This window comes from Furipterus horrens, unplaced genomic scaffold, assembly GCF_987537825.1.
Source record: "Furipterus horrens unplaced genomic scaffold, mFurHor1.1.pri manual_scaffold_16, whole genome shotgun sequence".
In the NCBI taxonomy this organism is placed as follows: domain Eukaryota; kingdom Metazoa; phylum Chordata; class Mammalia; order Chiroptera; family Furipteridae; genus Furipterus; species Furipterus horrens.
In genome coordinates, this window is record NW_028327186.1 from 608,176 (window position 1) to 632,235 (window position 24,060).

At 48.0% G+C, this 24,060-nt stretch overlaps 1 protein-coding gene across 1 annotated transcript in view; it reads left to right on the top strand.

Moving 5' to 3' along the window:
* Window positions 1-24,060, top strand: part of OCA2 (OCA2 melanosomal transmembrane protein) — a 121,211-nt gene that overhangs the window by 28,078 nt on the left and 69,073 nt on the right. Inside the window, exons 10-15 of the mRNA XM_090263597.1 lie at window positions 4,478-4,549; window positions 6,454-6,519; window positions 8,227-8,283; window positions 9,842-9,966; window positions 12,190-12,328; window positions 21,214-21,346. Of these exons, the coding sequence (XP_090119723.1) occupies window positions 4,478-4,549; window positions 6,454-6,519; window positions 8,227-8,283; window positions 9,842-9,966; window positions 12,190-12,328; window positions 21,214-21,346 (592 nt within the window). The remainder of the gene's footprint in view (window positions 1-4,477; window positions 4,550-6,453; window positions 6,520-8,226; window positions 8,284-9,841; window positions 9,967-12,189; window positions 12,329-21,213; window positions 21,347-24,060) is intronic.

The window sequence follows — 24,060 nt, forward strand, 5'->3', positions numbered from 1 at the left end:
CTTTTACCTTGGGTGCGCTGCATGGCCTCAGTCCGGCCGCTCCATCAGGTGGCGACAGTGTCTTTCCCGAGAAGCGACACTGCCGTTGTTTTAGGCAGAAAACCGGAATTTCTGCTGCACTTCGGCAACTGCATCTGTAAGATGTTTGCCAGGAACCAGCCAAAGCTGACCCGAGAAAACAGTGTGCACGTGATTTTCTCACCCTCACCCTGCCGCTCCCAGGAAGTGTGACGGAATGTGTGAATGAGTCCATAAATGTTATAGCTCCCTGGCAAGCGTAATAGAATGCTGTCCTAATAGCTGACTCAGCTCAGTTTATTAGGCTTAATATTTGACTCAGCTCCCTAGCGTTTTAAGTTATCGATGTCTGATTCCCTTTGCTCCCCCTCTTTATTAATAAGTAGCTACCTCCCTACGCCAACGCTACGTCTTAGGGCGGAGCTGTTGACTCAGAGCCGGTGGTCTCTAGCCTCTGCGGGCAGGCACCCTCCGTCTGCGCTCGGGGGGCGTGAGCCGTGGGACGGCCCGCAGACCCCCCGGCACGCCCCCCCCCCCCCCCCCCCGCTGCTGCCGCTTCCGGACCCAGCAGACACGCTGCCCCGCTGTAGCTGTCACGCTGACCACAGTCTGGGTACCCCCCAGCCCACCCGCTGCTGCCAGCTCTGTGCAGCGTTGACTCCCGGCGCCGCAGAGACGCCTGGCACAGAGTAGGTGCTCAGTAAATATTTTCCAGCCAACATGTTTCCAGAGCATCTCCAGATACGGGTCAGGAGCCGAGGTTCCTGACTGAGTCCGGCCTGACCTGACTGTCGGGAGCAGGGACTCTGTGTGCCTCTGACCCAGCTGCGTGGGATGGGCAGCATCCAGGGGCCCTTCAGCCGTTTAACGTCTCGGTCAGATGAGACCATTCAGGAGAGTCCATGGTTATTTACATTTCTGGTCCTACAGATGATCCTGATTGCCACGTTCTCACCTGAGGATTTGGGTCGCATTTCTCATCCTTGTAAAGCGGTGCTACAGGGCAGGGACCTGGCCCTGAGCGGGTCTGTCTGGGGCCAGCTGGTAATGTGTGGGTTCTTGACTTCGTGTAGGAAAGGTTTCCCAATACGAGTCAAGGTGACAATGAAAGTACGTTTATTAAAGCTGGGGACAGTGAAACAAGGAGGGGCTCAGCATAGAAGAAGCAACAGGAGAGCCCAGGCTGGGCTGCCTGAGCTCACTGGGAAGTCAGAGAAAGGGGGGCCGTGGGGACAGGTTCAGGGGGTCAGCCTGGGACGAGCGGCCTCTGCCCACTGCTCCCCTGGTTGCAAGTCCCGTGGGGACCCTCAGAGCTTAGGAGCTGCTGCCTGAGGGGAAAGGGAAAGGAGTGGGCTGTTTCCCAGAGGGGAATACTGGCTGCGTCCTTTGCCTTGAAGCTTTTATCTTTCTCTTACAGGCAGGAATCTTAGGGGAGGTCTCAGGGGAGGGCTTCTGCAGAACATTCATCAGTCCTCCAGGTGTGCCCTTTCCGTGTCGTGATTACCACAGATTGCTCAGTGACAGGGCCGGTCTTCGTCACTGCAGTTGGTTCTGGCTTTTCTGGGCCTGGGACTGAAATACCACGGAGGCCTGCTGTTGTCTCCAGGGAGGTGACCTTCTGTATCTGGCTGTAAATTGCTCGGCCAGTCTGTTCAGCTGTCTGTCTCAGTTTCCCCATTCCGCTTGTCCTGGCTCACTGGCCTGTCTCAGTAGTTCTTGTTAAAACCCCCAAAGAACAGAACTAGACTGATCTTCCTAATTCTTGAACTTTGCATCTCTAATGGGGCATCTGGTGAGGTGGGGGGGGGGGTTCCCAACGCAACATTCTAATAATTCCATCATTATAGCTGCAGCTTCTCTGCCCATGTGCCGCGTGAAATCACATTAAAACGGTCCGACACAGTCTTAATGGAAAATTTTTCACAGCGTAGAGGCAATAACACATTCCCCTCACGCGCCCTTCAGCTAACCCCCAGAATTATGGCTTAAGAATGGCCACTGTGGGCTCTTTTCTGCCCCAAATACAAGGCTTTTCTGTCCTTTTCACTCACTGCATCCAATGGAAGCAAAATGAAGCGGCCTTTGTCTGGGATCGCGTCCCGTGGCTCCGGGTCCTTTCATATATAATCGAGAAACTCTTGGAGTGTTCGACTCAAACATTAACTGTGAAATGAAATTCAAGGGTGAGAATAGGAAACACCTGCCGTCTTCCAAGGGGTCTCGCCTTAATTTTCAGAAACCAGAAGTGCATTTGTAAAGGGGGGATGCGGGATGCTGTGTTTTGGAAGGTGAACCTACAGGTTCGGTCTTCCCGATTCTTGTCATTAGATTTTGCAAGGATGAAACTTAAAGCAGTGGCCAATGGTTCTGTCCCCTAATTCATTTCCCTTTGTCTGCAAGTCTCTTGTGATTGCTGAGAAGTCACTCTTGTCATTCACGGGACAGAAGGCGCCTAGAGCATATGACACTTTCACTAGCGGCCTCCTTGACCTCACCCCAGAGGTACTTTTCCTTTTCTTCTTTGAAATCAAAGACTTCAGAGCTTCAGGGAGCTGGTGGGTTGCGCAATGTTATCTCTCTGCTTAGCAGACAAATATGCCAAATTGCAAAGATACTTTTTGCAACTGAGAAGTTGAATGGGGCACAGGCCCTCACGCGGGCTGCAGTGTCTTCTGACAAGCTTGCAATCAGTCTGATATTTCAAGGTCTCTCCATGTGATTGCTTAGAAGAATGGGCCGTACTTGTAGACTTGTCATGCAGGAGGCGTTCCTGCAGGCCTGGCCGGTGAGTCACCTCTGTCACAGGCCCGCGGCCGTTCCTGGATGGCAGGCAGTGAATTGGGTCATCCCTTTGTTTGAAGCCAGATCAAATAAGAGGGGTCTGCCTCCCATACGTGCCTGGACCAGGGATCGAACCTATGACCCAGGTATGAGCCCAGACTAGGAATGCAACCTGCATCTCTGGGTTATGGGATGATGCTCCAACCTACTGAGCCACACTGGTCAGGGCATTCCTGCAATGTCCTTTGATGTTCTACATGTCTCTTTCCTGACTGCGTTCCTCCGCTATCATGGGGGTACCCCTTCACCCCCCAATACTCTGGGCGCTGTGGGAGAGAAGCAGTTTCTCCAGCAGCTACTGCACAGCTAGGGAAGCTGACCACTTATTTCAATACAGGTAGGCTGGTAGTTTCCCCCAATTTTAAGTTCTGGCTCCTTTTGGATGAACAATTCCCTCTCAGTCATTTCTCTTCCCCCTAATTTTAATATAAGCATTCGAGAGGAACCCAGCAGGTCCACCGGTCCTCTCCTTAGACACTTCCTCAACCAAATAATCGATGTCACACTCGTAAGTTCTTCCTCCCACAAAGCACTGGGATGTGGACACAATTCAGCCAGGCTCCTTGCCATTTGAGAACAACGTCACTTTTTCTCTGCCCAGTCACACATTCCTGGTTTCTGTCGGCATGCTCATCGATCCTTCCACCGACGCTCTGTTCATGAGCACCTAGGTTTTCTCTAAGGAGAATGAGGCTTTTCCTAATGTGTACCTTGCTGAACCAACTCAGAAAGTCTGGAGACTTTAGCTGGAAATAAATGATAGTGCCGGCTGGGTGGCTCCGTTGGTTGAAGCGCCATCCCGTACACCAAAGGGTTGCGGGTTCGATCCCCGTCAGTGCGTGTACAGAAGGCAATCGATTGATGCTTCTCTCTCTCTCTCTCGCCCTCCCTCCCTTCCTTTCTGTCTAAAATCAGCATATCTTTGGGCGAGGATTAAAAAATTTAACAGAACATACATTTTCATGGCTTTTGGGTAGATTTCTAGGAGTGAAATTGCTAGGTCTTATGGTAAATGTATTTAACTTTTTGAGAAACTGCCAAACCATTTCCCACAATAGCTGCCCCATTTTTCATTCCCACCAGCAAAGTCTGAGGGTTTTAATTGCTCCATATCCTTGACTTTCCTCAAATTTTGTCTCAAACATTACATGTCCATTTGAAGTTATAATGAAAGGAAAAAGATACTTCCGTGATTCAGTGGTGACACTGACGTGTCTATTAGATTAAGTGTTCAGCTGTGTACCTCTGGCTTAACAACAGCCTCAGGAATTGGGCAGAATTGATTTATGTTGTGGAACTAACGGTCCAGTCGCCTAGGGATTGCGTGGTAAATAATTAACGACAATTTACTGCAGGCTTCCTGGTGGAACAAACTTTATCCAGCCTCCTGCTTCTCCTGGAGGGTCATCTAGTTACTCAGGAAATAAAGCACCTTTCTTCAGAAGGATGAAGGGGGTGTGTTTTGGGGGTGCCCAGATTCTGAAACAGCAAGACCCCCGATTTATTCATTCTCTGCGTAGCTATAGATACTGAGCGATATTATACAAGACACAGACTTTTGTGTGTTTTAAATCCCCCTGGGGACTGGAATACAATAATTTCCTGTGTTTCTTTCCAGATCGTTCACAGAACACTGGCGGCCATGCTGGGCTCCCTGGCGGCGCTGGCGGTCCTGGCCGTGACTGGTGACGTAAGTAGTGACATCTCCCATCGAGCCCTTCCCACTGGACAGAATGTCATATCAAAAACAGTTCAGGAACTGAGCGTTAGCTGGTGTCTTTCACTCATTTATTTATTTTTAGAGAGAGGGGAAGGGGGAAAGAGAGGGAGAGAAACATCAGTGTGTGGTTGCTTCTGATGCACTCGCAACTGGGGACCTGGCCCACAACCCAGGCGTGTGCCCTGACTGGGAATCGAACCAGCGACCTTTTGGTTTGCGGTTCGGCACTCAGTCCACTGAGCCACACCAATCAGGGCTGTTTTCCACTTTTTTTCCCACTATTTCCACGTGTCACTCCAGGAAGTAACAGTTTATGGCACTGATGAGTATTTTTCATGTGACTTTAACACACACACACACTCACACACACACACACACCAGCAGCATGGTCTCCATTTTAGCTGTGGAAAGGTCACGTGGTCACGCAGTTGCACTGGGTCCTGTACTGAGGGGTGTTAGACCTTCCCTGGGTTCTGTCCTGCAGATGTCAGCAGGCCCCCGGAGACACATGTTGGGATGATGGCATCCTGTTGGGGTCTGAGCATGGCCCATGTGGCAGGGACCTGGGAGTGAGTAGGGACGCGGGGGAGGCTGTGGCTGTTTGAGGGGCGACGCTGGAACCATGCAGAGCGGCCCCACACTGAACTGGATTTGAAACCAACTCTGTAGACTCCAAAGGCTTGTCCTGGAAACTGCTGCTGAAGGCCATTCAGTAAACCGAAGGATAGTAACTGGTTTAAAAAACGATGCAGGGCTGTGCTCCGTTAGTTATTATGTCCCTCCCCCTTTTTCTTGGCTAGAGTTGGTATTAAAAAAAGTAAAAGGTCCCAGAATCCTCAAACTCACACACAAACCACTACTGTGTTTATTAATTGTTAAGGAGGAGTGTAGTAGTAGTTATTTTGTTTTTGTATTTTTTTAAATCCTCACCTGAGGATATGTTTATTGATTTTAGAGAGAGAGGAAGGGATGGGGAGAGAGAGAAACATCAATGAGAGAGAGAAACACGAATTGGTTGCCTCCCGTATGCGCTGTGACCCGGGATCGAACCTGCAACCTTTGGATGCTCAGGACGATACGCCAACCTACTGACCCACCCAGCCAGGGCAGTTATTTTGTCTTAAAGTTATTAACGTGGCCCATGGAAGGCACGCGCTGGGGGAAGCTCTCTGGGACAGTCTGTGGTCCTTTCCCAACTGCCAGACTCTGGACGTGCCCTGATTTTACACTCTGTGCTCCTGATTCGTGGTGACCTTGACCTTCACTGTGCTCCAGGATCTTTTGAGGAGGACATGAGATGGGCAGACACAAAGAACGTAGGACAAAGGCATCTTTCAGTCATTGTCATTTTGGCCTCGTGCCGTGACCCCCAGGAAGGGGTACATGGACTCCGCTCACCTCTAGGGCTAATCCTGCAACTGAGGCTACAGTTCTTCATAGAGTTGCCAGGGGTAGGGTTTAAGAAGTCGGCTCTTCCAGCTCAGGCTGGGTAGCTCAGTTGGTTAGAGCATCGTCCTGATATACCAAGGTTGTGGGTTCAATTCCCAGTCAGGGCACATACAAGAATGAACCAATGATGCATCAATAAGTGGAACAACACATCTATGTTCCTCTCTCTCTCTTTCTCTCAAATCAATAAATAAAAAAAAATAAACTTGCTTTTCTTATTACTAAATGCATAGACTTAACACTGGGCTGCTTTGGGTCACGAGTGGTTTTCAGCGGCATGGTAATCTGACTTCAAAGGCAAGTGAGTGGTGTCATTTCTGACTGGCCCAGGCGTGGGTTCATTTTTAAAGGGCAGCCTGTCTTTACTCATTATCACCAAGAGCGCGTTGCCAGGGTTAACTGGCGAATTTCTGCTTTGATTGCAGAGACCCAGCCTGACCCATGTGGTGGAGTGGATTGATTTCGAGACCCTGGCCCTGCTGTTTGGCATGGTAATTACAGCCCTCCCAGCGGGCGCGGCTTCACGGTGACTGTGACCCGGGACCTTTGCTTTTCCCGCTGCCTTTGGTCCTTCATTACATTAAAGACACCAAGCTGCGTGGTGGTTGGGGCTTGATTACGAAGTGTTCCTGCAGGTCTGGCTAATTTCTTCCAAGGAGAAATGGAACGTTGGGTGCCCTGGCTAGTTTGATGATAAAATAATATTGCCATTGCGCAAATTCAGAAAATTCTTTGAGTTCCTGCCTTTAAAATATAAAAATGGAGTATTCCAACTAAATAAACCATGTAAGTTCCCGTGATTGGAAAGTGCCTGTAAGCGTAAGGCTGTAGGAAGAAATCACCCCTAAATAATTCTGTGTTTGTTAGTTTATCAGACACTCCCACGGGGCTGCCCTGGGCTGCGTGTTCTGTAGGAGAGGAACTTTAACATGCACCAGTGACTTATGTGGGACATGAACAGCAGTCATGCTGATTTAATAGAGTAAATGGAATTTTTTTTATCCTCACCAGAGGGCATGCTTATTGATTTTAGAGAGAGGGGGAAGTGGGGGCGGAGAGAGAGGGAGAGAGAGATCAATTGCTTGCCTCCTGTATGCGCCCTGACCAGGGACGGAACCCGTAACCCAGGCACGTGCCCTGGCCAGGACTCTAACCTGCAACCTACTGGTTATGGGATGACACACCAACCAGTTGAGCCACACCAGCCAGGGCTAGGGTTAAAATTAGGTTTAGTGTTAGGGCTAGCTTTCAGTTAGACTTAGGGTTAGGGTTGTTGAGTTTATGATTAAGGTAGGGATAGGGGTAGGGGTAGGGGTCAAGTTGGCTTTGCGGTCAAGGTTTGTGGTCAGGGCTAGGGTTAGGTTCAGAGTGAGGCCTACGTGGATTAGATTTGGTGTTAGGGTCAAGGTCAAGGTCAAGGTTGAGTTTACGATTAGGTCTTGGGTTAGGATTAGGTTTAGAGTTAGTTTGGAATCAGGATTTAGGATTAAATTCAGTTAGAATTAGGATTAGAGCATTGTCGACCGAGGAAGTGGAATAGAGAATCTTTCAGAAAGTTCCGATTTAGGGTAAATGGGACGTTACTTCTGGTTTTTATCTAGGATGGCTATTCTCACCAGCTCCCTGTCATCAGTGGAAAAGCACGACAGAGTAGAAATTCGTACAGAACTCAGAGCACAATCACGTTAATACCACTGCTTCCGTGTGCATGTCTTGACCAAATTGCTGACGAGAATCTGTTGAATTATTTTAGGAAAAACAATTTAACCCAGTTTAAAACATCTTAGAATGTTTAATTGTTACGCGTGGGCATTTAGGTGCAGAAGGTCGCATTCTGGCCCGTTTCCTTCCCAGCTTCTGGGTTTGTGGCTATGAGTCCCATCCGCCCCCCACCCCAGTCTCTGTCCCCCAGGTTGCTAGGCTCTAAAGCAAAGGACACAGTAGCCCCTGAGGTTTGCTGTGACGCTTAGAGGGAGTGATCCTGTCCCTTGGGCACATGCCCTGGATGGAAGAGGACATACCTTCTGGCTGGGGGCTCCATGCAGGGGTCTGAGAGTGGAGTCCACTCAGCAAAGGAGCTTGGTCACTTGGCCGCTTTCCCACTGAGGCCAGAGCTCAGGTGTGTGACGGACACTCCGATGTCACTGCAGGTGGCACTGAAGCATTCTTCTTCTCTCCTTTCTTTCTTTCCCCCACAGATGATCTTAGTAGCCATATTTTCCGAAACTGGATTTTTTGATTATTGTGCTGTAAAGGTAGGTTGGATGTGGCATTTAATAGTTATATGTGAATTAATTAACTTGCTTTTTTTCTACTGTTATGTATTGAGTGAGTAAAACTATTTAAAGGAGATATTTTATTTTATTCTATTTATTTTTCAAAGATTTTTAAATTTATTTATCTTTAGAGAGAGGGGAAGGAAGGGAGAAAGAGAGGGAGCGAAACATCACTGTGTGTTTGCCTCTCACACACCGCCAACCGGGGACCTGGCCCACAACCCAGGCATGTGCCCCGACTGGGAATCGAACTGGTGACCCTTCGGTTCGTAGGTCGGTGCTCAATCCACTGAGCCACACCAGCCAGGGCATAAAACAAATATTTTAAAATTCCATGCTCCTTTACAAACGCGCACTTCTGCTAGGCTGGGCACAGTAGCTGCGCTAAGCTAGGTGGCTGAGCAACACCTGCAGCTTCTCCGTGAACAGCCGGTGGAGATCCAGGTGAAGGGGACTTGCGTTAGGTGTTTGTGTGAATTATTTAAATGGGCAGGTTAAGAGCTGCCCATCAAAATCTGTTTTGCATTTCGAAGCACCTAAACATTTCAAGTCCTCCGCTTCTGATTCCTTTGTTTTTTGGTGAGTTAATTTCAGTGAGCACTCATTGAATATTGAATATATAAACATTCACTTTTATAACTGGAACCCTGGGGAATTTAGCAGGAAGTTCAGGCCCCTAGAATCTGTACTGACCCCGTCCCTGCGGGGGGTCGGGGGGAGGTGAGGGGGGAGAAGTCTCCCCAGGCCCTGCTAATGCAAAGGCTGGTACTTAGTTGTTTTCTTTAGAGTTGAAAACATCTTTAAAAAATTTACTCAACAAAGCCTTTTGCAAATTCTGAATAACAGAACCATGCTGTGAGTTTTTTAAAAAGATTTTACTTATTTTTAGAGAGAGGGGAAAGGAGGGAGAAAGAGAGGGGGAGAAACATGATGTGAGAGACAAACATCAATTGATTACCTCTCGCACGTGCCCAGACCAGGGACCAAGCCCTCAACCCAGGCGTGTGCCCTGACCAGGAATTGAACCCACGACCTCTTGGTTTGCAGGATGACGCCCAACCTACTGAGCTACACCAGTCAGCGTGTGTGCTATGATTTTTGACAGCTGTTTTCACCACCTTGTACCTTCCACAGAGCTATCTGGCCTCTTGCTCTCAATACCTTGGTATTAATGGTATTCCTAGGTCCCTAAGAGTCAGGTGGGTCCCAATGTCACAGCCCAGGCTGTCGGGACACAAGCAGATCAGACAATAGTGGAGAAGGTTAAAGGGATGGAGGGCCATCACTTTGTCACAAAGGAGCCATCACAGGGCACCGTGAAGAGGGAGATCTGGGAGAAGGAAGGCCGGCCGAGGTGGCCTTAGAATCATGTCCCTTGACGGCCACAGCTACCTCATCTCAGCAGATTTGGGAACCTGTGGGTCCACCACACAGCGTGCGCTTGAGCCCCTCATTCTCAGAGACCCTAATGACAAGTCATGTCTGTGCTTTCCCCCGCTGCCCCCGCTTGTCCCTTCCTGCTCATGCTGCGTCCCAGGCCTACCGACTGTCCCGCGGAAGAGTGTGGCCCATGATCATCATGCTGTGCCTCATTGCCGCCGTCCTGTCTGCCTTCCTGGACAATGTCACCACGATGCTGCTCTTCACTCCTGTGACCATAAGGTAGGCAGAGTGGCCTGCGAGGGCCTTGGGCGGGCTCACAGTGTCACCTGTGAGGGTCGGGAGACTGGCCTCGCTGCCCTGTGGGGACACACCGTCCGGGGCCAGGTGCTCTTGTCCTCCTGTCCCAGGCACCAGTCACAGGCGTGGCAGAGCAGGGGGAGAGCCCCACCCACCCGGGCTGGCCCCGGGGACACTGAGGGGAAACAGGTGCCCCTTGGGGTGCAGGCGGCAAGCTAGGTAGTGAGGGGCTTCCCACAAGTCACTTCAGCTGCCTGGTCTGGTTGTACTGTCAAAGGCACAACCCAAGCTAGTCTTGTGAGGGTTCTGCCAGGCAGGAGACCCTCCTGGACACAAGGCACGAGACAGCAAGTTCAAGGTCACCGGCCAGGGTATAGTACCAGGGCTCAGGGCGGATTCTGGGCCAGGATGCCTTTGGGGTCTCAAGAACTGTGATGCCAAGAGGAGTGAGGTGGGGGGTGGGGCAGGGAGAGGAGGAGCGGGGGGGCAGGCAGCGCCCCCTTTGGACACGGTCTGTAGTGTCCAGAGTCAGTCCTGGGGGCTTGGCGCGCGGCCGTGCTGGTTGGATGGCAGAGATCCGGGGGTAGGGACGCCGGCCTCAGCCTTGCTGTGCAGGGCCCAGCCCCCCCCCCCCCCCGCCCCCCGGAACCCGGGCTTTTCTGAGGGGAAATGCTGGGTGGAGTGAGCACATTGCGAGAGTGCCGCAGGCTCGAACCTGTGCTCCCAACAGCGGGCACCACCCTGTCCCCAGGCCACGGCCCCCACCGCCCACCCAAGGCCGCTCTGCTGTGACGCTGGTTTGACAGCCACGGTGCCACCCTCCGGGCCAGATCCCAGCATGTGACCGCGCTCTCCATGGTGGCCAGGCCGGGCCCAGGGCGCACCGTGCTCCCGGCGGCCCCAGGGCCCCTCGGCCTTGCGGAGGCTTGTCCTGCGCTCACTGCGCCAGGAATCGGCTTGTCGTTCTCTGTGAGAGCGGCTACTCCATGTACTCGTTTAAAAACACATCTTTCAAGATTTGAGCGTCTGGCAGCGCGCTCAGGTTCACTAGTCACGTTAGCACGTTTTTATGAGTTTATAAGCTTAGTCCCGTTCCTTCCCTTTGTCTGGACTGAGTCTCACGAAACAGCCCCTGCAGGTGGGAAGCTGTCCCTGGGGGAATCCGGTGTTGCTGAGAAGCGCACACTAACGATTTTCCTTCTGGAAGCAGATCCTGGGATCTCCCTCAGCTGGGAGCTGCTGCCGACTGGGGTCTGATGCGCACTTACACACTGACTCTTGTCCCCATCCCCAGCCACCACTCCCTCCTCCGCTTCCGCTCAGCTCTGGGGGCTGGGCCCCCTCCGATGAACACTGGCTGCGCTCCGATCCTGGAGCCCCTGCTTCTATGTGGAACTGGGCGGTGCGGATGGGTGGGTGTGGAGAATGATGTGATAGGTTTCCTAAGCTTTCTTTGGAGCCGCGGGTCTCAACACGGGTGCCCACTGGACTGCGTGGGGGGAGCTGTAGTGTCTTGTGTCCCAGGCCCACCCCCACGGAGTGGCCTGTTGTGACCTGGGCCACAGGTCTTTCAAAGGTTCCACGACAAGTTTACAGTGCGGCCAAGGTGGGGACCCGCAGCTCTAGAGCATGAACCCCTTCTCTGAGGCAGAAGTCCACAGGTCATTTGAGAAAGGCCATTTTGTGGGTCCACCATGTTCTAGAGATTCGGCGTATAACTTAAGATGGTTCGGCTAAGTTTTAATACGCTGTGGCTACCTTGGCAAACCACCTGGGTAAGGAACTAGGTGGGCAGAAGAGGCGTGGCCACTGGGCGGTGGTGCTCTGTGCTCTGGCCGCACCCGTGACTGGCCAGGGTCTGGTGGCAGGACCTGCCCTCTGCTCGGGCCTGCCCACAAGGGACCATGTTTCCTCCAGATGTGTAGGGGGCAGGATACATGTTCACACTTGGTGGTCCAGAGGGGTGATGGGTTAACCTTCAGAGAAACGGGCCTCTGAGATCTGCTGTTGTCTGCAGCTCTGCAGTTTTGTCATTGTTCATCCCCCAGCTCCGCCCTTCTTAAAGGTGTGTGTGTGTGTGTGTGTGTGTGTGCGCGCATGGTGCATGCACACTTCCTTTGTACAAGTGCTTTAACAAGATTTTGGTTGCTCACGGACCTTTCACAATGTGAACAGCAGGACTGCTTTTTCCTCTGTTTGTGACAGATTATGTGAGGTGCTCAACCTTGATCCAAGGCAAGTCCTGATTGCAGAAGTGATCTTCACGAACATTGGAGGAGCTGCCACCGCCATTGGGGACCCGCCGAATGTCATCATTGTTTCCAACCAGGAGCTGAGGAAGATGGTAGGTACCGGGGGCGCATGGTTGCTGCCCATGCGTGTAGACTCGACTTTCTTGCCCACTTAGCATTCCACTCAGCGCAGATGCCTCTGTTAGAACTCATCCCGGTGTTGCCTCTTCACATGAAGTGCCGCTGGCTGTCTTGAGAGTGGGAGGTTAGGTGACCGATTTTCCAATGTAGAGTTAAGTGGTCTAAATTTCATCCTCATTCTGCTCAATTTTTAAGGAAATGCTTGGGTAACACGATCTCTTTATTTATAGTATACTATGTTATGGGAACGGAGGTTTCTTCGAACTAATATGAAAAATACAATGATACATCCACTCTCACTGATGAAGAACTTAAGATTTATTCACAAAAGGTTTATAAAGATGAAGATTTTAGGGATTTGTGAAAGCTCTTACAAATATTGGTATATAATTTCTTTGTACACTAAAATGAAGCCAAAGTACCAGGGAGCATGCAGATGGTATGTCACATATCTTAAAGTGTTAAAACTAGAATTGTAAAATTATTATTTATTTATTATTCTTTGGTCATTAGAATTTCCTCAATATCTCTTCTCTGAAGTGTCAGCAAAATGCTTCTAAATTGGTGTCACTTATTGTAGGTGATGTTTATGTGTGTATCTGTGTGGTGTGGCAGTGCATTGTGTGTGCGCAGTGTGTCAGCATGTCGTGTGTCTGTGTAGTGTGTCAGTATGTGTGTGCAGTGTGTCCGTGTGTGGTGTGTCAGCATGTGTGTAGCATGTCAGCATGTTGTGTGTCTGTGTAGTGTGTCAGTGTGTGTGTGTAGTGTGTCCACATGTAGTGTATCAGCATGTATGTGGTGCATCAGTGTGGTGTGTGTCAGTGTGTGTAGTGTGTCAGTGTGTATAGTGTCAATGTGTTGTGTGTCAGTATATGTCATGTGTCAGTGTGTGTATGTGTAGTGTGTCAGTGTGTTGTGTGTATGTCATTTGTCAGTGTGTTGTGTGTAGTGTGCCAGTGTGTACTGTGTGTAGTATGTCAGTGTGTTGTATGTATGTGCGCTGTCTTCCATAAAAATCTTTAAACCTTTGAGAATTCATGGCTCCAAGGCGCTGACAGCCACTTTGTGGGCCCACCATTTTCTAGATATCCAGGGTACAACCTAGAAGCTTTGGCTAAACTTTACCAAGCAGTAGTCCCTTGGGAAACCCCTTGGCCCTTCCCCCCAGTCCTGCGTGAGCTGACCAGGGTGCCTACGATTGTGCTGCCCTGGGGCACATCAGAGGGTGCAGGGCTCTGTGTTGTCTTCCGGGGCCACCTGTCACCCAGGGCGGGCCTCATCCACACAAGAGAGAACTAGTTTTAGAGAAACATGTGGTTTATTATTTTTACTTTACGGTACTATACTTATTAGAGATAATAGAAATCACATACAAATAAAAAGTTGTCATAATCCCACCACCCAGAGATAAATTCTCTTAATATTGAGTGCATAGAGTTTCCCAGAATGCCTGTATGTGGGTACACATAGATAAAAAAGGGCGCAGCTTCTGCTGTCACCAAGATGGAGGAACAGGGACTGGATTTACCATCTTTCTTGATGGTAAGACCCCCCCCCCAAAGAATGTAAACTTAAAACAAAAAAACAAAACAAAACAAATCAAACACAAACCAAAACCAGAAAGTGGTGCCTTGGCCAAATAGCTCAGTTGATTAAAGCATTGTCCCAATACACCAAGGTTGTGGGTTCGATTCCTGGTCAGGGCTCATGCAAGAAGCAACCAATGAATGCATCAGTAAGTGGAACAACAAATAGATGTTTCTCTCTCAGTCAAAGAAAGAGAGAGGGAGAGAGAGAGAGAGAGAATGGTAATCAAGACACTGGCCATCAAGCAAAAGAGGACAGTGATCCCTGAGAGATGGGCAACAAATGACGTGACCCTAAGATGCCCCAGCTCACTGTCTCCAGAGAGTTCCCAGGATGCGGTGCAGGAGGAGAGAACCCACATGGGCCCCATCAGACACCTGCGTTGAAGTGGTAGAGCTCAGAGTCTGGAGAGACCAAGGCAGCTAGGATTTGCAAGACAGAGTACCAGAGAGGAGAGAGCGCTCAGAGAGAGAAGCCAAGACACCTGCAGAGGGAAACCACCTACGGGCAGAGGAAGAACAACCTGGAGCGGTTGGAGGGAAGAAGGCTAGACACACACAGGGCCAGGAGTCATGTCTGCTCTTGGCGGGAAGAGGGACACCTGTCAATTGGGTTGAATTGGAGGGTCTGGCCTTGTGTTGGTGAGTCCCAGCTTTAGATCAAACAGTGCCCTGGTTCTTCATCTAATAAATTTTGAAATAAAGACCACCTCAATCAAATTGTTTTGAAGTCATTTAACTGCAGCCAAGAACAAACCTCAAGAATATCTACAGGAATACAGAAGTAGCGAACACATACAGGGTAAAGCTCACAATCAGAGATTACGCAGCATGCAATGAAGCCAGAAAACAAAGAAGCCAGAAAGCGTGACCCATGACAAGGAGAATGTGAACCATTTGAAACCAACCCAGAATAGACATAGATGTTAGACTGAGCAGACAAGGGCATTAAAACTGTTATTATACTGTGTTTCAGATGTTCACTAGGTTAGCAGAAACATGAAAGATAAAAATATCCAAATCAGACTTTTATTTATTTATTTATTTATTTATTTATTTTAGAGAGAGGGAAGGTAGGGAGAAAGGGAGAGAAACATCAATGTGTGGTTGCCTCTCATGCATCCCTAACTGGGGACTTGGCCCACAACCCAGGCATGTGTCTTGACTGGGAATTGAACCGGTGACCCTTTGGTTCACAGGCTGGTGCTCAACCCACTGAGCCACACCAGCCAGGCCAAATCAGACTTCTAGAGATGAAAACTATAATGTATGAGATAAACATCTCTTGTTAGTATTAATGTGAAAGTAGGAATTTCAGAAGAAAAGAAACGTGAACTGGATGATACAGTTCCAAAACAAAACACAGTGAAAGATAATTAGTAATGGAAAGCATTAGTGAGCTCAGGGAAAACTTTAAGTGTAGTTCTAGTCTCTGAAGGAGAGAGAACCAAAAAAGATATTTGAAGAAAAAATGGTCTAAAATTCCAGATTTTATGGATGCTTTAGTTCAGCCACAGATTCAAGGAGTCAGAGCACAAAAAGCATGAAGAAAAGTATACTAAGCCACTTCATAATTAAATTGTTTGAAAGCAATGATAAAGAGGAAATCTTTAAAACTGCCAAAGAGAACATATCTTACATATAAAGGAACACAATAAAGATGAAAACATTTCTCTTCAAAAATAATGCAAATGAGAAGATAGTGGAACACTGTTACTAAAATACTGAAAGAAAGAAACTGTCAACTCAATACTATACCCAGTGAAAATATATTTTCTTATATACAAAAATAGACTTCTCCTGATATTCAAAAGCTAAAAGAATTTGTAAATAGCAGACCCATATGGTAAGACATATTAAAGAAAGTCCTTCAGGGAGAAGGAAAATCACCAGTGGAAAAATGGATCTTCACAAAGGAATGAAGAGTATGGACCTGCCTGGCTCAGTGGGTTGGGTGTTGTTCTGCAAAGTGAAAGGCCCCTGGTTCAATTCCCAGTCAGAGCACATGCTGGGTTGAGGGTTCATTTGCCAGCTGGGGTGCATACAATGAGAGGCAACCCATAAATGTTTCTCTCTCACACTGATGTATTTCTCCCTCCCTTTCTCCCTCCCTTCCCCCCTCTTTAAAAATAAATAAAATCTTTTAAAAAAGTACTCTCAATAGTAACTACATGGGTAAATTCATATATACATTTATTATTATCGCTTAAATCACTTTAAGACATAACTGTTTAAACAAAATTATAGTGCATCAAGGGGTTTATAACATATAAGGAATAAATAATGCTATACTCATACCAAATATATACAAAGCTTTACAGCAAATTGAAGAGAAGCACACTTCCCAACTCATTCTATGAGGCCTTGATACCTACACCAGAAAGAAAACCAGTATAAGAAAACTATTGGTAAATATTTCTTTGAACACAGATGTAATTTTTTAAATTAGCAAATCCACTTTAACAGTATACAAAATGGACAATACATCATAACCAGGTGCAATTTACCTTGGGAAGGAAGAGTGGTGTAATATTTGGAAAATCCATCAGTGTAATTTACTAATAAACTAAATGAAAAAATACAAATGATCATCTCACTAGGTACAGAGAAAAATCTGGCAAAATCTAACACCCATTACTTATAAAACCTCTCCATAAACTAGGAAAATGAGAGAACTTTATCAGCCTGGTAAACAACACATATGGGAAGCCTACATTCATACTTAAATGTGAAAAACTGAACGCTCTCCTCCTTAGATCAGACACAAGACAAAGATGCTCATTCTCACCACTTCACTGTAACACAGAGACTGTAGCTGATGCAATAAGGCAAGAAAAGAAATACAGGCATCTGTACTGGAAAGGAATAATTACAAGTCTTTATTTGCAGATGGTATGATTGTCCATGTAGAAAATCTGAAGGAACCTGCCCTTTTAGAAATAGTAAGTTTGACAAGTGTTCAATACCAGATCAATATACAAAAATTAGTGGCTTTATACATTTTAGCAATAACAGTTGGAAATTGCAATAAGATGTCATTTGCGATAGTATCCATATATAAACAATGATAAATCTGACAAAACATATACAAGACCTGTATACTGAAAACTATAAAATACTGCCGAGGGTAATTAAAGAAGATCTAAATAAATGGAGAGAGATAGTTTGTTCATGGATCAAAAGACTAATATTGTTAATGTATCAGTTCTTTGCAGATTGATCAATAGATTCATGCAATCCCTATCAAAACCATAACAGGATTATTTGTTTGTGGTAGAAATTGACAAACTGATTCTAAAATTTATGTGGAAATTCAAAGTATCCACAATAACCAAGAGAATGTGGTGTTGGCACCAAGATAAGTAAATAAGGGGAGAGCAATGGGGGAAAGATGGGACGACTGTAACAGAACAACAATAAAAAAATGGAACAAAAAGATAGGTAAATAGATAAATGGAACAAAGTAGGGAGTTTATATATAGACCCACACTTACATGAATAACTGGTTTTTGACAAAGGTGCAAAGCCAATTCAGTAAAGAAATAATAATTAAATAATTAAAATCTTAAAAAAGAGTACTATTAATGGTAACTACATGGGTAAATTAATATATATATTTATTATTATTTAAATCACATCAAGACATAATTGTTTTAACAAAATTATAGTACATTAAGGGATTTATAATATATAAGGAATAAATAATGCTATACTCATACCAAGTCTATACAAATGGTCCTGGAACAAACGTATATTCACATACAGGAAGAAGGACAGTCCATGCCTCCTACTTTACCCCCAAATTAACTCAAAAGTGGATCACAGAGATGAATGTAAAACTGAAAACTTTACAGTTTTTAATAGGAAACATATTTGGCAGTAGAACAGGATTACAAGTAGTTCAAGTGAGAATGTGGCTCCTGAGTCTCATTAGACTGTTTTTAGAAGTTAGCTTTCAATTTCCGTTGTCTCTCTCTCTCTCTCTCTCTCTTTTTTTTTTTTTGGTCTTTTTATGACAACGTATTAAAGAAAGCTGCAACAGCTTATCTGCCCCCGGTGGCGGCATATTCGTCGTCGTCGGCAGCCGTCCGTCTCGAGAGACGATGGTGTAGCTTCTTAAGAGTCTATCTGCACCGCCGAGAATGGCTGTGCAGTCCGACTCGGGAGTGACACGGTATCTGTCTCCTCCCGTGTTGAATCGACATCTTGCGATGACGCTGGAGTGTCCTCTCCAGTGAAGCTGAAGCTACAGAGCCTGGGCGGGGTGATATGGAGGGTCTGCTGTTGCCCATGCAGCAGACCCCCCCTCTCTTCGCAGCTGAAGGGTCCAAGGGAAAGACGGAGTCAATACAGCTTGGCTTCAGGTGCGCCGCAGGAGTTGCCGGTGTTGACTACAACGTCAAACCGCCTTAGGGACTCCGGCTCCGGATTTTCTGTCGGGGTTTACTCCCTTAGCCTTTCCCCTGAAGAGGTATGCCGCAAGGCAGCGGAGGTTTTTTGGAGTCAGAGTTTTCCTTCTCTGATGTGCCCTGACTGGAAGATCGAACCAGCGACACTTAGCTCGCAGGCCGACGCTCAATCCACTGAGCCAAACCAGCCAGGGGGAGGTACTGTACAGTAAATACTAAAATAAATGTAAGGGTGCTACTTCGCGGGTTTTCACCTATCGTGGGGGGGATCTAGAACGTAATGCCCACAATAAGTGAGGGGTCACTCTACTCCCGCAGCTGGAGCCGTCTCTTTCCACACACTGCAGTATCTGAGCGTGAAGGGTCAGCACGATTATTTTTCACACAGCCAGGCTTATGAATCCGTCTTTGACCTGCCATGCAGCCCGCTTCCCGGATCTCTGTCCAGCTCTCTCTCGCTCTGTTGACTTCTCCTTTTTGTGTAGGTTCCTTCTCTGATGTGCCCTGACTGGAAGATCGAACCAGCGACACTTAGCTCGCAGGCCGACACTCAATCCACTGAGCCAAACCAGCCAGGGTTAGCGGCATATTATTATTAATGTAAAAACCCCAGGCATGATGTCTTTCTTGGGCAAAGTCGAGTTAGCTCTGCATCATTTTAAGCCTGACCTTCAAGTTCCAGGTCTGGGTGACCTGAACTAAACAGCGGATGTGACCCGTGGTGCGCCCTTGGTCCTGGGTTTCTACCAAGTCACCTGGGAAGCAAAATAGTCTGCCCGGCCATTCCCACACCCCTCCATGGCAAGCTCACGTGCTGTTGTAAATATCCAGGCTTTAGATCTGCCAGCGAGGAAAAAAAGGCGAGGTTTTTGCAAAAAAACACCCAGAGGGCCGCTCAGGCTGCACGGAAGCTCAGCCTTGCCGCTTCAAACAGATTGGTGACAAAGTGACTTCCTCTGGGGACATGGCCTTGTTTTACTGAAGCTAGCATTCCTTGTTTTCCAGTTAATGAGTCTCTCTGAATTTCTGGGTTAAACTGTATCTCACAGGAAAGGGATCTAATGAAAATCCTTCTTTGGAGAGTCAAGAGTGGCTTTAAATCATGTTACAGTAGTTCAGAGCTAAAGGACGATTTACTTGTATGAAGATACAATGAACTCGTAGTGCCAGGCGCTGCGTCTTCAGCACAGATTCCGTTATAAAGCCGCCTTGTCGGTATGACGGCACACCACGTGTTTGCATCACAGGATGGGCACATCTGCTCTCATTATGTGGGTGCTCAGCCATGCGCTGAAATGGAAAGGAAATAGATTATAAAGTAAAAATGGTAAAATTAATGTTTGGAATATTCACCAAGAAAATTAATGCTGTCAACCAATGGTCGTTGGCTCCAGTTTGGGGTGCGGTGAAGAAGGAAACTTTATTCAGTGCAAAACAACTCAGTGGTGCGTATTGATACGGAGAGATCTAATTAAGATCACTGGGGAGAAGTAGGAGGGGCTATAGGAGGAGGTTGCCGAGGCAATGGAAGGCAGTCAGGGGACGGGATTGGCTGAGAAGCTGAAGCCTCCAGAGCCAATGGCAATAAAAGGAGGGCGGACTCTTTGGTTCAAGAGCTTTTCTGGCTCCTGCGCTGGCTCTGTCTCAGGCTCTGGCTCTGGCCAAGACTTTCAGGCTTCTGGACTGGCTGGCTCCGGCTCTCAGGCTCTTCTTCCTCGAGGATGCCTGGATGATGGTGCTGCAGCTGCCTGCGTTTCCCAGCGGACGGTACTTTGTACGGGAAGGAACTCTGGGCACAGCCTAGGGTTGGGTTGGGCTGGCAGAGGGTGGCAGGTTTATTCTTGGGGTGTCCTAGAGGGGATGAGCTCTGAGGCAGAGGCCTGCCATCCTTCCGGAATTGTGTAGCTTTTGTGTCTTATGATATTTTAGTTTGTAAACTAACCCTACAGTAACTAACGGGAAAAGCTAGGAGAACCCAGGTGTTAAGAGTTGAGCCTTAATGGATGGGCTTAAGTGACTGCTTCTGAGTTAGGAATCCTTTCCTTGATCACCAAACCTTCGCCTCTGGAATGTTGCCTAGAGTGTGGCGGTGGGCAGCGGGACCCCAACTTGCTGCTTGGTAACAGTGCTACAGCCCCGCTGGGAGGCATCCCTGGGGCCAGGCCGCTCCTCAGCGAGGCAGCTCTGCTCTGGTCTGGCTCACTTTGGTCAGCGCCACCACAGAGAAGTTACAGGGAGTTGTGAGGAAGGTTCTTGCAACTCAGCCTTTCCGCGCTCTGTTGGCGAAGTTTCTAGTACTGAAGAGGGAGGCAGGGAGACCTCCAGGGTCCACCATGTGGGCTATCCTGAACTCCTCACCCCCAACCAGCCGCCCCCGCCCCGTTCCACCCCCCACCCCCAGCCCTAGGAGAGTGTGCAGAGCCGTGGGAGCCCACAGCATCTGTCATGTCAGTGCTAGGGGTCAGGGGTCACGGGCAGTCACTGGAAGTGCAGGTAACTGCAGGAAACCAAGATTTCAGATTATGGTAACACAAGTCTAACTTCTGATGCAATTTTACTGGTAATGGGTGTGTGTGTGGGGGGGGGCTGTGCCTGTGCAGTGGGGAGGCCCATTTATTTCAAAGATTTTATTATTTATTTTTAGAGAGAGGGAAAGGGAGAGTGAAAGAGAGGGAGAGAAACATCCATGTGTGGTTGCCTCTCATGCGCCCCCAACTGGGGACCTGGCCCACAACCCAGGCATGTGCTCTGACTGGGAATCGAACTGGTGACTTTTCAGTTCGCAGGCTGGTGCTCAGTCCACTGAGCCACACCAGCCAGGGCATGAAGCCCATCATTTAACCTTCCCTTTTCTATTTCCAGGGTGTGGACTTTGCAGAATTCACTGCACACATGTTCGTTGGGATCTGCTTTGTTCTCTTGTTCTCCTTCCCACTGCTCAGACTCCTTTACTGGAACAAAAAGCTGTATAACAAGGAACCCAGTGAGATCGTTGGTGAGTAGAAGCACCTTGCCGTGTAGACCCAGCATATGCCACCATAATATATATATATATATATATATATATATATATATATATATATATATATATTTTTTTTTTTTTTTTCCTGGGGGAAGTCACCCCAGAAAAGCAGGAGGTTCATCATATGTGGGACATCGGGGAAGAGCCAGTTGCTGGGGCGCTGGGCATTCGGTATGTTCCCATCTGCCTCCTGGTCCACAGTGTGCTTTCAGGGACTATACATCCAGGAGCTGTGCCTGTTAAGTTTTTAAAAAAATAACATTTGTTCAGGTAACGTTGGTTAACCCTTTGAGTGCCAACATCGCTGTGAGTGATGCTGACAAATTTTCCCAAAAGTGCGAGCGTCGCTCTCAGTGACTCTTTCTTTGATGGCTATAAATGTAAATAACAATGGAATAATTCATCTTTTATGCTTTGTTCTCTTTTTTTGTGCCTCAGGTTATATATTGATATGACTTTGTCTCATGTTGATCCAAATTTCGAATTTCGCATGGCACTCAAAGGGTGAATATATCATTTTAAGGTGTTCCACGTTATGATGTGACATCCGGGTACTCTATGGTGTGCTCACCCCCCCCCCCCCGAAGTCCAGTTTCGTTCTGTTACTGTATGTTTGCACCCCTCTCCCCACTGTGCCCTCCCCACCCCTGCCCCTCTGGTAACCACCATACTGTCATCTGTGTCTGCGAGTTTGTTTTTGTTTGTTTTGTTAGTTCACTTGCTACTTTTTGTTTTCTATCCCACATGTGAGCGAAATCATATGGTTTTTTGTCTTTTCCTGACTGACTTTATTTTTAAAAAAATATATTTTTTAGGATTTTATTTATTTATTTGTAGAGAGAGTGGAAGGAAGGGAGAAAGAGAGGGAGAGAAGCATCCATGAATGGTTGCTTCTCACTTGCGCCCCCAACTGGGGACCTGGCTCACAACCTAGTCATGTGCCCTGACTGGGAATCGAACCAGCGACCCTTTGGTTCGCAGGCCGGTGCTCAATGTACTGAGCCACACCCGCCAGGGCCTGACTGACTTATTTCACATAGCATAATACTCTCCAAATCTGTCCATGTTGTCGCGAATGGCAGTAGTTCCTTTATTTTATGGCTCAGCAGTATTCCAGCGTATCCAGCATCCGATGCCTTGGAGCGGCGGCGTGCTTCACAGGCTGCTGGGGACCATGAGCCATGGCTGTGCTGGGCACGGAGAGAGCCCGGGTTTCCGTTTCGTCATTTTTAACAATTTTTATTTATTGATTTAAGAGAGAGAGGAGGGGGGGAGAGAGAGAGAGAAACATCAATTTGTTGTTCCACTTAGTGGTGCATTCATTGGTTGATTCTTCCTTTTTTTAATCCTCACCTGAGGAATAGTTTATTGATTTGAGAGAGAGGGGAAGGGAGGGAGGGAAGGAGGAAGGGGGAGGGAGGGGGAGGGAAGAGGAGGAAGGGGGACACAGGGGGAGAGAGGGAGAGAGAGAGTGAGAGAGAGAGAAACATTGATCAGTTGCTTCCCATAGGCACCCTGACCAGGGATCGAACCCGCAACCTTTTGGCGTATGAGATGACACTCCTCCCAAATGAGCCGCCCAGCCAGGGCCTAGGTTTTCCATTTCTTTATGATTCAGTCCAAAATGGTTGTATTCCTCAAACAATTTGTCCATTTCTTCTAGGCTGTCCCGTTTGGTGGCCTAGAAGCCTCTCATGGCATTCTTGTGTGACCCTTTGTCCTTCTGTGCGGGCAGCTGTCATTTCTCTTTTATCCGATTTTATTTATCTGGGGCCTCTCTTTTTTCCCCTTGGAGAGTCTAGCTAAAGGTTTACCGTTTCTGTTGATCTTTTCAAAAAACCAGCTCTTCATTTTATGAGTGTTTTCTATTGCTTTCTTATTCTTGATTCCGTTTATTTCTGCTCCAGTCTTTGTTATTTCCTCCCTTCTGCTACTGTGGGCTTTATTTGTGCTTCCTTGTCTGGTTCATTAAGGTGTCGCGTTAGAGGGTATATCTGAGGGTTTTCTTGTTTTGTGAGCCAGGTCTGTCCTGCTATAGCTTCCCTGTTGGGACCCCTTTTGCTGCCTCCTCCCGATGTTTGTGCGCCTTATTTTAATGACTTGCTATAGGAGGTTGGCGGAGAAGCTCAGGAGCTGGGGGCTGGTTGTGACCACAGAGGTGGAGATGGGACGTCTGGGGATGGTCCCTGGTCAGGACCAGGGCAGGGGCAGGGTCTGAGCTCATGGGTGTGCTTGCCGTTAGAGGGTCCTGGGCTCCCCTAATGATCTCTGGCTTTATTCTGCCAGCCACGTGGGACCACTGGGTTTGAAAGAATGACTATCTATCTACCTAGCTATTATCTCTCTATCCATCTGTCGTCCATCTGTCTTTCATGTGTCTGTCTATCAATCATCTATCGATCCTCCTGGATGGATTAGCCCAGATAATTTCCTTCTGTCTTCATATCTAGCTAGATAGCTGTACCTGTCTATACATAGATAGTTTTGGTAAGTAAATGACAGATAGAGAGGGCAAGCAGTGTTTTGTGACAAACTAGGGGGGCATTGGTGGGAAGTGACCCCAGTCAGAGGTCACTGAGGAGCACTCAGAATCGGCAACTGTGAGCACAGGAGGCCTGGACAGGCCGGAGACCTGGAGCAGGAGCAGGCGGGCCCCCCAGGACTGTGCCCGCGTGTCCCGAACATTT